General features: G+C 45.9%; 5 protein-coding genes and 1 non-coding gene across 6 annotated transcripts; 1 reads left to right on the forward strand and 5 right to left on the reverse strand.

The window, feature by feature from the left end:
* Nucleotides 1-3204: 3204 nt before the first annotated feature.
* ATNIH1004_006043 lies at nt 3205-3276 on the reverse strand. The gene has a single exon. It is a non-coding gene; the product is annotated as a tRNA-Trp (tRNA).
* A 210-nt stretch (nt 3277-3486) lies between these two features.
* Nucleotides 3487-5105, forward strand: FRS2 (phenylalanine--tRNA ligase subunit alpha; the record flags this gene model as incomplete). The annotated part of the gene is made up of 2 exons (XM_033570680.1): nt 3487-4958; nt 5012-5105. 2 exons carry the CDS (start codon nt 3487-3489, stop codon nt 5103-5105), a joined length of 1566 nt encoding a protein of 521 aa, XP_033426712.1.
* Nucleotides 5106-5859: 754 nt separating this feature from the next.
* Nucleotides 5860-6478, reverse strand: rps21 (40S ribosomal protein eS21; the record flags this gene model as incomplete). Its single annotated transcript, XM_033570681.1, has 2 exons — nt 5860-6094; nt 6447-6478. 2 exons carry the CDS (start codon nt 6476-6478, stop codon nt 5860-5862), a joined length of 267 nt encoding a protein of 88 aa, XP_033426713.1.
* A 286-nt stretch (nt 6479-6764) lies between these two features.
* Nucleotides 6765-8184, reverse strand: ATNIH1004_006046 (NUDIX hydrolase; the record flags this gene model as incomplete). The annotated part of the gene is made up of 3 exons (XM_033570682.1): nt 6765-7378; nt 7453-7805; nt 7901-8184. The coding sequence occupies 3 exons, from the start codon at nt 8182-8184 to the stop codon at nt 6765-6767; spliced, it is 1251 nt and encodes a 416-aa protein (XP_033426714.1).
* Nucleotides 8185-8556: 372 nt separating this feature from the next.
* IMPDH1 (putative IMP dehydrogenase) lies at nt 8557-10478 on the reverse strand (the record flags this gene model as incomplete). Its single annotated transcript, XM_033570683.1, has 3 exons — nt 8557-9692; nt 9920-10228; nt 10289-10478. 3 exons carry the CDS (start codon nt 10476-10478, stop codon nt 8557-8559), a joined length of 1635 nt encoding a protein of 544 aa, XP_033426715.1.
* Nucleotides 10479-12764: 2286 nt separating this feature from the next.
* ATNIH1004_006048 (DUF952 domain-containing protein) lies at nt 12765-13254 on the reverse strand (the record flags this gene model as incomplete). Its single annotated transcript, XM_033570684.1, has 2 exons — nt 12765-12881; nt 12970-13254. 2 exons carry the CDS (start codon nt 13252-13254, stop codon nt 12765-12767), a joined length of 402 nt encoding a protein of 133 aa, XP_033426716.1.
* Nucleotides 13255-13704: the final 450 nt, after the last annotated feature.

Consider the following 13704-nt stretch of genomic DNA (forward strand, 5'->3'; position numbering starts at 1 on the left):
TAGGTATTCCATGTCCACTACCCATAATTAATTGTTCCAATTAACTACCTATGCAATTTACTTGGCTAATTGTACGGGTACCACTTAAGGTGCAATAGAAATAATCAAATAATCATAATTAAATTGAATATATTGAACTCCATATAATGTTTCTATGTATTGTAGCTATCCAAGGAACCTTTTTCTAGTCATTCCGATAGACCAAAATCACAATTCAAGAGCAGTAAATTGTGCATTACATACAACCCCTGCTTTTTACTGATTTCCTCCAGCTCTGACGGTGAGAGACCACTAAGATGTACTGCGTACGCACTAACTAGTCCAATCTAACACCCTTATTTCTCTCTTCTTCAATGGTTGTTCTGGATGAAATTGTGGGGGTCTCTCATGCTGACTGGGCCCAATAAAGATAGAAACAATTGGAAAGCCCCATCGCTCATGCTCTAAATCCTTGGTAGAGAAAAGTCCTAGCATTCAATCATAGGAAGTCTCCATTCTCCAAGAAACAACTAATTATATCAGTAAGTGGAATCCTTCCTGTAAACTCGTGTCTCACTCGACACCTTCAACCTTGGTTATTGCGGCAGGTTTGCAGTGCGTGGAGTTAAGTAAATACCTGGGAAAATTGATGCCGCAAGGCAGTTGCAGCCACAACCTCCACAGCCAGTGTAAACTTTCTGGAACGCACGGGGATTCGAGCCGAGCCCCATTCTGGTTTTGTAATTTACCTGTTTCCTATCTTCATGAAATCTAATTTCAGAATTTTACATTCTCCTTGAGGAGGCTTAATCGATGGGTCCAGAATAGGTAGGCAGACAGTCAAGAGTTTATTTCTTTCAGACGCCGAGACCCTTTCATGTAAAATTAATCAAGTTTCTATTTTACGCCTGAATAAAAATTACGCCACCATCCCACATCTGCGTGTGTAAATATAAGCGTGGGTGTGAGTTGATCCCCCCAAAACCACTCAAGTAGTGGCAGTCAATGGCTCCAGCTAGTACGGAATAGACTCGGCCCCGATAATTACCACCTACCACACACCATAGCACTAGTTCATGTCTATGGTCAATAGAGGGGAAGCGCGAGGCAGGGGTGAGAGTTATGACGGTGAATATGTTGAAAAGAGCCAGACTCCAATCAGAAGCACCAAAACTAATCAGAAGACATGAAGGCCTGGTCCGGAAGTGCAGGGGCTTGAAGGTCACCTACATACATACTCTGTACATACCACATGCATCAACTTCAGGTGTGACCCGGTAGATGGGCAGATGGATGAACATGGATGACTCTGTCAGTCTCTTGGCTCTGATACGCGGCACATGTGTATCTACTACATGGGTACAAGGTCCATATTGTACGAAGTACCTTATTAGGTATATAAACTTATTATGTTCATTATTTCTTGAATGTCGGGCCTTGATGGCAGATCTCAAGGGTTCTTGATATCCCAAGCAACATACTCCTTAGGTATCCCTCGTTCCAACGGTTCTGGTAAGACCGTGGTATGGATGGGTTGAATTTGTGTATAGTAACTGTAATACAGTTAGTCCCCGGATAGGTACCTACGAGTACCTTCCTATACATGCTAATCAGAACCAAGATTCACCAACAGCGTCTTAGTCCAGACTTAAAGGTCGCTTGTGTGACTAGAGGACCAATTAAGTCAGGTGTCTCAAGGTGGCCCCACTGGACCTTTCCATTTTGGTGGTTTCCTCGAGTTGTAAGATCTCGAGGTTTTAAAGGAGCGGGTTGAGGCGCATGGGCATGCTGATAAGTTTTGTGAATCCAGTAGCTATCTGGATTCCTGGTCTGTATTTCTTACTTTCTCGTTCAATGACCATAGTCGTTCTGCTACTGGCTGTATTTAATTTACCGTATCCCTATATAATCAATACAAAGTCTATATTGATGCTAATAATGTATAGTACCTACGTCCAGCCTGTATTAAATAAAATGCAAACGACTTCGGGACGTTGTGATTCGGAAATTTAAGATAATGCAGGCCAAGGAGTGTGATATGCAGTAGTCTGCCTCTGGGTATGGCAGTGCTTCTTGGGTCTGACAATTGCTTTGTTCTTCGCAATACAAATTTTGTTCCCAATGTGCAAATATATATGTTTACATGTCATAAGCGTTTTCGATGTATGATTTGTGATAGTACGCTAGCTTAAGAAATCAAAGGGACACCACAAATCCGTGGGAATAATACCTAGCTAACAGTTAGGTGTGCCGAAAATATTATCCAGCCCTGCAGTCTCTCCACGCCTTCCGGACAACAATATGGTTTTGCGCCTTCTATGTACAATTGAGAAGGAGAAATAAGAGACAAGCCCAGAAACAGAAACTAAGAATAAAAACAATAGACAGTGAGTAGAAACCAGCCACCCTTATTGCTCGTAACTCATTATAGTATTATTCTTACAACATTAGTGGTTAGCTAGTGTACCCTATCTGTAGTATTTATTATAAGGGAATGACACCATGTTGTGATTTATTGGTAATATAAGAGGATATAGTGGCAGTGGATGAGTAGGCATACATGAGTTGTATGCCATACTCTTAATATAAGCTAGATGTGTACGACCTTAACCTAAGAAGGGATTCTAAATAGCACAAGATTGTCGAAGGAAACCGCATTGCCATTTTGAATGAGGACAAGAGGGCTCTCTCTGTCGGACAATCCCCCTTCATAGTCGGGTGGCTGCGCGAATGTTGACTGATTGTTCTTATATTCATCATCCTTCAGGAAACTTCAGTTCCTACGAACGACAATCATAGACTCATCGAGAGGTCCTCCTTTCCTATTTCGAATGGGGAATCGAAGTCGAAGTATTTTTTTTGCCTTAAGTTCCAACAAAAACCCTACTGGATTAAAAAGCGACTAAGGACACTGAAACCAAGTATCCCCGAATGATTGAAATTAAGTAAATAACACCAGTGCCAGAGTTTAGAGGTAAATACTAGAAAATGAACAAGTTAACTTTCAGGTATTGGTTAGGAATTAGATGGAATGTATGCATATGGGATGACATGAGGAAAGTACATGAGGATTCCTTTGCGAGTTTAAAGCAGAAGACTTAGTTAGGCCAGAAGCTCGTCCTCCGCACCCTTAGGTAGGCGGCGAGTCCAGTCATTCCTGTACGTCCATTCATTCATTCAATGGATAAAATAACAAAAAAAAAAGGGGGGTGTGAAAGAAGAGTGTGAGCCCGACCGGATTTGAACCGATAACCTTTCGATCTGGAGTCGAACGCGCTACCGTTGCGCCACAGGCCCTAGAGGACTTTCTGTTGGAAGATTCTATCTAAAAACAAAAAAGACAGTGGGACTAAGTCACCAAATAGCGTCTCTGGCCCATCCCGGCCACCGTGATTTCGAAAGAGTCACAATTCGGAAAGTGGGCAGTGTCTGCTCGATAACCACACCCCGCTCCCTGTCTTCTGTGCAGCTTTCCTTTCCTTCTCCGTCGATCCTCTGTGGCCCACAATGGTAGCCATGGCGTCCGATATGACGAATCCCGTTTTGGGAGCCCTGTCCGCGTCCGATGCGCCCATACTGTCCAATGAAGCCTTCCCCTCCATCCCCTCAGTGACAATCAAGAGTGCGCTCGATCGCCTATCCTCCCGACAGATGGTCGAGTATGACACAGTGGAACGAGAAGTAGCTGTCTTGACAGGAGAAGGTCAAGAGATCGCTGCCAATGGCAGTCACGAGGCCAAAGTCTTCGAGGCAGTGCTGGCTGCTTTGGATGGGCTGAAGATTGGCGACTTGCCGGGAATCGTTGGAAAGGATAACGCCAAAGTTGGTCAGGGCAATGCCTTCAAGCGAGGCTGGATCAAGAAGGACGGTGCCGTGCTCCGGGCCACTACTGAGTCCATTGTTGATGAGACTCGAGAGCAGTTGTTGACGATCGAGCGAACCCAGACTCTGGATGACCAGAAGGCCCTTTCGGACTTGAAGCGACGGAAACTGGTTGCCTTACAGAAAGTCATCACATTCAAGATCTCAAAGGGTACTAAATATGCCAAAGAATTCGTCAAGGAGGAGACGGATCTTACGGCCGAGATGCTCATGAACGGGTCGTGGAAGACGGCCCAACTAAAGCCCTACAACTTCAAGGCCAAGGGTGCCCCCACTCCTTCTGGTGCCTTCCACCCTTTGAACAAGGTGCGACAGGAATTCCGGAATATTTTCTTTGAAATGGGCTTCGAGGAGATGCCCACAAACCGCTTCGTGGAGACGGGTTTCTGGAACTTCGACGCTCTCTATGTGCCTCAGCAACACCCCGCCCGTGATCTCCAAGACACATTTTATATCTCAGATCCTGTCAAGGCAGACCCTCCCCGTGAGGACCCCGAAAACGACCCGCACCGTCCGAAATCCGTCCTGCCTGCCGCGAGTGCGGTTGCAAAGAAGCCGCTTGACTACAAACAATACTGGGAGGACGTGCGCGAGGTCCATGAAAATGGCAAGTATGGGTCGATTGGCTACCGCTACCCATGGAATGCGGATGAGTCCTTACGGTTGGTTCTTCGCACGCACACAACGTCAGTGTCAACATACATGTTGCACAAACTTGCAGCCAACCCGCGACCTGCGAGATACTTCAGTATCGACCGAGTGTTCCGGAACGAAGCAGTTGATGCCACTCACCTGGCAGAGTTCCACCAAATTGAGGGTGTTATTGCTGATTTCGGACTCACCCTGGGTGGTCTGATCGGATTCATGGAAGTCTTCTTTGCTAAGATGGGCATCCATCATCTGCGCTTCAAGCCTGCGTACAACCCCTACACCGAGCCTAGTATGGAAATCTTCGGTTACCACGAGGGACTGGGCAAGTGGGTAGAGATCGGAAACAGTGGTATGTTCCGACCGGAGATGTTGGAGCCAATGGGTCTTCCCAAGGACATGAGGGTGTACGGATGGGGTCTAAGTTTGGAGAGACCGACTATGATCAAGTAAGTGACGTTGGCAAACCGGCGCAGGACAAACGACTAACTTAGTATCACAGATATGGTGTCAGCAATATTCGAGAACTCCTGGGCCACAAAGTTGACCTCAACTTCATCGAAACCAACCCTGCCGTTAGATTAGAAAGGGACTAAGTTTATACGGAAGGGGGTGAAAGGGAGGAAATTTTATCGTAAACAAGAGAAATCAAAGTGGATGATAGAACTATATCCAAATCCAGAAAAGAAATGATTATGTTGCACCGAGTCAGATTACGAGATACGGACCTCAGGACTATAGGAATGTCTTATAAAATATAAAAGGAATAACAAATAAACAAAATGAATCATATTGACAACTATTTTTATCTCGATTGACTTTACGCGATCGATCTATAAGACCTAGGATGTCCCGCCCGTATCTGTGCCCCAGTGCGCTTCTCTGCAGCAGTGGCTCTTCAGAAGGCGAGTTTGTGATATTCGGCAGGTGATGATTACTTTTCTACCTCCTCGCTCATGGGCAATCAGATAAATACTTGAGATATTCAATCCGAGAGTGGGTGAGGAGGTTTGATCTGCCGACTGAGCAATAAAAAGGAAAATTACAATGATGTCTGGCGACAATGCATGATACAGCTTTCAAGGTAGACAGGTATCAATAGGAAACGTATAGGAATAATAATAAAGGAAATGGAATAGATAAATGGATTGGATTTGTATGAAATTTTGCTTTCATTTTTTAATCTTAATCATATCTCCGATGTATAACCCATCAAACGCGGCACACATCTTCTGATCCTGTATATAACCCGTCAGCTATATCCATACAGAGATAAAATCCAAGGTTCTATTCTTACCATCAAGATTCCCCACCACCAATCCGCACCGAAAAACACCGTAATCCTTTAATTTACCGCGCACGGTTGGCGGACCACACGCTCTTGAGGTAGCCGTCACGCTGAGCGAGGCGGTTCAGGGAGTCGTCACTCTCGCCACGAGCACGGATGAAACCGCAGAGAGCATAGGTTTGGTTCTCACCGGTGTAGCGACCGTTCTCGTCAACCTGGCCGACGGAGATCTGGACGGAGGCATGGTCGTTGGCCTTGATGATGCGGTTGGTGGCGCTGCACTTGCGGGGGACGTAGCTGGTTAAAAAATGAGTCAGTGATATTCAGTTGGTTTTTGTACTGGGTTTATCTCATTAAGATTGAGATTGCGATGATCCGATCCTCGATTTCCTTTATGAATGTTTTTAATCCCCTCCCGGTCATTGTAGATCGGGAACTGGATAAAAATTGACACGACGAGGTTGAAAATGCCATGATTTAGTCGAGATATTTTCTTCCAACGAGACGATATCTTTTCCATCCCCTTCTCTTTCTTTTCCTCCATGTCCCAGTGAATCGCAAAGTCATGCATATTCTTCCCTCATCGTTGGATCGGATCTCGCTCTCTCTCCCTTGTCTTAAAATAACAGCATGGATGATAGGAACATACAGATCGACAATCTCTCCCTTTTCGTTCTCCATTTTGGCGGTTGGTAGTGTCTGAGGTTGACGACGGTGAGAAATCGGACGGTGCGCTGGCGGGTTTGGCAGTCGTGAAAATCCCCGTCTCTTTTGGGCGTTTCCTGTCGACGGTTGTGTGGGTCATGTGATCACTTATCGAGGGCTACGGCCGTGTGCCGACAGGGTGGGCTGTGGCGATACTGTGCCCTAACTTTGGTTCGGTATCCGTTCGCTCTACTAAGGAAGGTACATTCAAATTCTAAGGTAGATTCTATTCCGTATATACATAGTTTCTCAGGGTGGACTGCTACAGATGGCTTTTCTTTTCTTGATGACCGGAGAATACCTCCTTCTTCCGTCGCACGTCTAAATTTCGAGTAGATCCTTGAGTGAACTGCACCAGGACAACCCTGTCAGGGTCGCCTCGTCGGTCAGTATCTTTCAGTTCCGGTCCAGGATGATCCAAGCCCAGGACTGTCCGGTTATCAGATGTCATTTTGAGCATCTTGGGAGATATGCATTTCTCAGTCCATGGGGGACTACCTGAATGTACAAAGTCGATTAACTTGGTTCGTTGGTTTTGCAAATCGTCCAGGCTATAACTCGTTGAATGGGGCTCGATATCCAAGAATTGAGCCACAAGATGGAGCAGGAGAAATTGCGGGGGAAATAGTATGATCTCTCCTTGACGAGCCATGCGAAGCCATTCCGAAGCAGGCAAGAACATGGCTTCGGTGACTTCAATCCCGCCGTCGCTTGACGGGACTTGGATCTCCTCTCGCTCTCCTTCCAGAGGGAGTTCATCCAGAAGCGGCTTCTCCGATTCTAGAGGCAAAGGGAGTAAGTACAGGTACATCTGCGTGGAGTACCGCTTCGGTGCATTCGTAGGGGTGATCCATCGCGTGAAAGGGATCAGTTGCTCTGGATAGACCAAATTAGCTCAGTAATCATCATAAGACGGACGGCCTCCAGGTGGGTGTGGACAAATGTCATACCTGTATCAGGAATCGCCGCAGGATTCTGCTTTTTCAACCATTCAGAGAAGGTCGTCTCATACTTGTGAATCGACCGTCGGCCTCTTTCTCTCTCCTCTTCCGGGACAACTAACATCTTCCCAGTGGCCTGGTCCTTGGCTAGTAGGATTCCACTTTCTTCGAAGAGTTCTCGGAGTGCTGCATGTCGGTACCAGGGACCGTCGTCGTGGCTTTTGGGGTCCTTAGAAGGAGGACAAGGTCCATCCTGTTTAGAGAGGTTTCCCCCAGGGAAGACGTGGGCTGACGCAAACGATGTCGAGGTTTTGACACGGTGAAGGAGAAGAATCTCATTCTTAGGAGACACGAGAATTACGCTGCATTTTTCAGTTGGGTTATTATTTTCAAATTCTTATTTTCTTTTGGATTTGTTATGTCCGCAATGGCTCGGACAGAAGATATATCGGCTAACCTTGAACTAGGCCTAGGCACCGACGGCTTTGACCTCGACTTAGTAGGCGAAGATGTCATCGAAAGTTTTACGCTGGATGAGGCCATTCTGCGAGGAAGTTGCCCAGCAGAGCATTTAGACAACCGGGGTTTCGTGAAACCTGCAATAAGGACGCAATCTCGGACAATTTTCCGATGGCTGGGGCATAGAAACCTGTAAAATATGGTCGTGCTTTTAGGCACATGTGCTGCGGCAAACATGGCTTTCTCCCAGATACAACCGAGGTGCAGTGGCTCTAACTTCATACGATGATAACGAAGGGGAGAATAGCTACAACCGTGGCAATGACTGGGATGAACCTAGGCTAGCCGGGTTGTACCCCGCATGCAGGTTCGGGTTTAGACCCGCGTTGCCATGTGGGATTTAGAGAGATATGATCATGTTTAAAATTCAATGTGGATTCTATTTCATGTTTATCATAATAAGCATGAAATGCCTAAGAATAGCAACTGAAGCAAAAGAAGATCCCCGCATATATCCTCATATCAAACTCCAAATCCTCATGCCCGTACTATTTTGAGTTTACATATCGCCACGTATCATCGCGTCAATAAATTATTGCCGAAGAGAAATTCTCCCGGTGATAACTACACAACATCAAGTAGTGCTCATACCATTTAAGAGTAGAGCTTCTTGTCGTAGCTGTGCAGACCGTGGACGTTACCCTCGGCCTGAGCGCTGCCGCTTCTCAGCTCGAACCGGACAACGCCCTTGTTCACACCGTCGCGAAGAGCGTCGAGGCTCTGCATACCTATGTCCTGCAAAGAGTGCTGGATGCCCGCCACGAGGTAAGGAACAAACTTGGTGATGGAACCCCGATCGAGGACCGAGCCCGAAACACCCTGGGCGACCAAGACCTTGTCCTTCTCGGAGAAGTACCGGGCAGTGCCGGCGTTGCTAGCTTTGGGGTCTTTGCCACCGGTCTTCTTGTCCTCCATGACGGCAATACTTCCCATGCCACGGTAGGCCTTGACGAGCTGTCCCTCGTTGCTAACGAAGTACTCACCGGGAGACTCGGTGGTACCGGCAAGGAGACCTCCCATCATGACAGTGGACGCGCCCATTGCAAGACCCTTGACAATGTGACCAACATTCTGGACACCACCATCAGCAATGCAAGGAACACCGAAGCGAGCAGCGAAGGTAGAGACGCTGCGCACAGCTGCAGCCTGGGGACGGCCAACAGCCATGACCTCCTGGGTAATGCAAGCACTGCCGCTGCCCATGCCAATTCTCAGGCCATCGACACCGGCGGCAATCAACGATGCAGCTTGCTCCCGAGTCACGACGTTTCCGCCAATGACATCAATCTCGGGAAAAGTTTTCTTGACGTACTTGATCATTTCGATCTGGTACAGGCTATTGCCCTGGCTACTATCCAGGATAACGATGTCGAGACCAGCCTCGACAAGCAACTTTAGTCTAGACTTATCTTCCTCGCGAGTGCCGATGGCAGCAGCGCAGATCAGTTGCTTTGACTGGGGAAGCTTAGAAGCCAGAGGGTAGTGGAGGTTCTTCATCAAATCACTGCGCGAGAGCAATGACACGAGATTTCCGTTCTCGTCGACAATGGGAAGTTTTCCTTTCTTCGAGCTACGGAGGACCTCGTTGGCCTTGGCCAAGGTGGTGCCAGCAGGAGCCGTGACAAGATCAGTAGTCATGATGGCAGTGACAGGATCCTCAAGATTCGGGTGGAATTGAATATCTCTGTTAGTGACCATTCCGACGAGCTTAGAACGTAGGGTTCCATTTTCTGTTAACAAAAACAGTTAGTCATGTGCTTCAAAGCAAATTGCGGTGTTTCCGAAGAAAATAAGTTTCAAGAAACAGAGTCAGATATAATCGTTTCTCTACATCGCAACTCTCGCTGCTCCAGTGGAACGAAAGTTATAAAGAAAAAAAGATGAAAATCATCATACAAATTGAAACAACATAGGCGAAGTTCAGGGCAGCACAAAAAAAAAAAAAAAAAAAACTCACCAGTCACGGGGAAGCCACCAAATCCCCACTTGGCCTTGAGTTCCTTTGCTTCTCCGACAGTAGCCTTGGGGGAGAGCACAACAGGATCCAAGATGAAGCCGTTCTCAAATCGCTTCACCTTCCTCACCATCTCCGCCTGCTCTTCAGCAGAGCAGTTGTGGTGGATAACACCCAAACCACCCAGCAAAGCCATGTGGATGGCCATGTTGTGTTCGGTGACGGTGTCCATAGGAGAGGACAAGAGAGGGGTCTTCAAAGAGACACGCTTCGTGACAGGGGTATCCAAGGTGACGTCGGAAGCAGGGAAACCTGTCATAGGTATAAATAACTACGTCTCATCAAACGACCAAAAAGTAATCGTTGCCTTACCGATATAACCGGGCAAGATGAGGAAATCATTGTAAGTCAATGCTCCGTGCTTGTCCGAGTCAAGCAGGGTATCAACATCAAGTCCATCGCTGGAGGAATATTCCTTCTCCAGGATATCCAGTGCCTTGGTGTGATCCTGGATCTCTGCCTTCATGGCCCTGCCAAGAGAGTCGCCGTTGGAGATGGGCATTTTGGAAAAAAAAAAAAAAAAGGGCTCTACGGTTTCTATCGTAACTCGTAGAGTTTAGGAGTCAAAGGTAGAAAATAATCAACAGATCGACGATAGAAACGTTCTGTTGATGGAGAAAGTCTTCCTTTCCCAAAGAAAAGAAAGAAAAAAAGAAGAGAAATTGGAGGTGAAAAAAAAAGGCTTTTGAGTCTTCCGCGCACAAGCTAGCAATCCTTGCACCCACCATTCCAGATGCGGTATAGCCGAGGAGATAGGTCGCCTCCTGCACCGTTCATTGGTCATTAAACGAATCTGGCTCAAGCGGTGAGTCGGGGTGATGAATAAGCAGAATTTCTTTTTATTTCCCTTTTTTTTTTTTTTTTTTTTTTTGATAGCTAGGTTAGATGGCCGTTGTCGATACACCTGCTACTTGCATCGATGTTTGTACTGAAATACTAGTTACTGCCATGAGGTGGATATATATGACCTCATTTTTTATTCCTGGATATGCTGTAGTAATGAACTGAAAAATTCAGCAATATATAAACTAATTGGGTGCGCAACCTATACCAAAGCCGTTTCCGAAAACTTGCGCAGAGACAGCGCAAAGACATCTAATTTAAAATCATTTAATTATCGTCTCGTTCCTGATATTTCATATATTTTAGGCTATATTTGACATCTATGTTAAAATGGCTGTTTGCGGAATCGGTTTAATAATGGTAGTAGTTAGTCGTAGTGCTTATGCAACACGAGGGTGGCAGAGTGCTAGAAGCAGAATACTTCTCAGATGGGGAATGGTTTGAAAGAATAAAAAAATAGAAGGAGATAAATAAATCCATCCTTCCTGCAATTGTACTTGCCGAAATAACCAGCACTTACTTCATCAAAATTTGTCATATATCATCGGCAATGGGCAAAGGGATATCTCCGTGGTACCACAAAAACACAGAGTCAGCACAAGTCAGGGTTCGTAGCTGCATAAATAATTTCCCGGAAACTTATAGAAACTTATATAGTCTAAGAGAACAGCCACCAGACTTGAGAAAGAGATGATTCTGGATGCAAATGACGACTTCAGGGAACATATCTGGTCTGGAAATTGAAGGACAAGAAAGTCCTCATTACCGGCGGGGAGTATGAATCTCTTCAGTGTGAGACAGTTACAGGCGGGTAACAATATAATAGTTGTGGAATAGGCCGGTCTGCTGCAATCTTGATGGCCAAAGAGGGCACCGATGTCACAATTGTTCACTGTCCTGAAGTGAAGTAGGATGCAGAAACACAAAAAGGGTCATCGAATCCGAACAACGGCCGTGTCTCCTCATTGCCGGGGAGCTGTCCAAGCGTGAAAAATGCCGGAAGGCTGTTGAGGAGCATAGAAGCGAATACGATTAATCTTTCAGAGGAAACTGGTCCCTAGAGCCTGTGAACCTGGCCTAACTTTCGTATTAGGTTCAAGCAGTTGAATATTCTAGTCAATAATGCCTCGAAACAAATCGTGTACAAGGACCTGACAAGAATTGATCTTGGTAGAGTTGGGGATATTTTTCAATGCAGTATCATTCAGATGATTGCGATGGCAAAAGATGCTCTCCCGTATATGTCGAGGGGTGACTCGTAGGTATCAAAAGTAGTGGTATGAGTTACTAGAGCGGGCTGTGTTCTAGCATTATCAACACCACCTCTGTCGTTACCCTTCAAGGTTTAGGCATGGTCGATTATGCAGCGACGAAAGGTGCAAATGTCGGTTTTACCAAGTCTCTGGCGGTCCAATTGATACCTAAAGAAATTCGAGTTAACGCGGTAGTGTAAGTTCAATTTTGAATCTTGTAAGATGAAGAAAGATCACTGATCTCACTAGCCCTGGCGCTGTTTACACAGCTATTCAGCTTGGCACTCGACAGGGATGGGGGTTGCGGAGTTAGGGTGCCAATGGAGCATTTGGTTGGCCTTGCCAACCAAGTGAAGTCGCTGCAAGCTTTGTCTTTCTGGCTAGTGCAGATGCCTCTGTCTATTGTATGCCCCAATACCAATTTCTGCAATATACCCCTTTGCCCGCGGCTTGCTAACTCACTGTGTAGATGGTCAAATATTACACTGCTGCTTTGTAGGCAAATACAGCATAGAGTTACTGAGAGGGCAGATATTGCACGGAATAACGGTCGGCAAGACGAATATATATGTACTATGACCTCGACACTGGCAACGTAACATGATTTTTTTTATCATAAATCATCCTCTAAATAATATTAGTAAGATATACATAGTATGAACATAGAATACAGCATTGAAATCTCACATATGCTAATACACAAGCCATGGTTTGGCCTTTGTCAGGGCATTGTCCCATCCTTGATCATTTGTCCATATAGCAATACTTTCAACCTCGTCCTTTCCTAGCTTGAGGTCGTTGTACAAATGCTAGACACATGTCAGGATGGAAAATATACAGGATAGGACTATACGCAAGGCAAGGAAATAGGAAAGGATTGAAGAAAAACAGACATACTGGAAACAACCCCTCTTTGGGTCGAGGACCGCATACTGCACTCTCGGGATCCTCCCAGCGGACATCTTGAGCTATGGAGGCATATGGGATCCGGAGTACATAAACAAGCGGATCTTTTGCGAAGAAGCCTTTCAGTGTGTTGGGTACTTGGAACGAGGTCGAGAGGTGAATAAAGTTCGACTTTTTATCTATCTCGCTTACCGGGAGTCGATCGGGAAGCGGTTCTTGCACAGGAGAAGAAAATGAAACGATCTTGTAGACGAAGTATGGATCAGCGTCTGTCATTTCGCCTATCAGTTTTCCGCACCGTCTTTGGAGTGGGATATATTGATTGAGGTAAGATGCAAGAACTGATGAGATCCAGGTGGGGCTTTGCTGTCAGGTGGGACGCTAGCTGCCATCCTAGTATGTTAGTGGGGATCACGTCACAGTTCTGAATCCCAATCTTCAGCTTTCCTGGTACCATTTGAATATCTACTTGGAAGGACTTGTTTGTGTAACTGAGCTAGCTGATGGTAAAAGAGTCTGTTCCCTGGGTATTTGCAATATATTGTATATGCCTACTGGTAGACCGGTTCTGCATGAACTTGAGGATAGTGACTGTACCTTCGGAATTGAATAACTTAGAACCAGATTGGATATGGAAGTATTATACAAGAGATTATCCCACAATCCTAGTTGATTGTACTGATGAATTTGATCGTTGCTGAGAATGATCGACGAGCCTCACGAGCA

The sequence above is a fragment of the Aspergillus tanneri genome (assembly GCF_003426965.1).
Source record: "Aspergillus tanneri strain NIH1004 chromosome Unknown AapTan_4_pilon_pilon_pilon, whole genome shotgun sequence".
In the NCBI taxonomy this organism is placed as follows: domain Eukaryota; kingdom Fungi; phylum Ascomycota; class Eurotiomycetes; order Eurotiales; family Aspergillaceae; genus Aspergillus; species Aspergillus tanneri.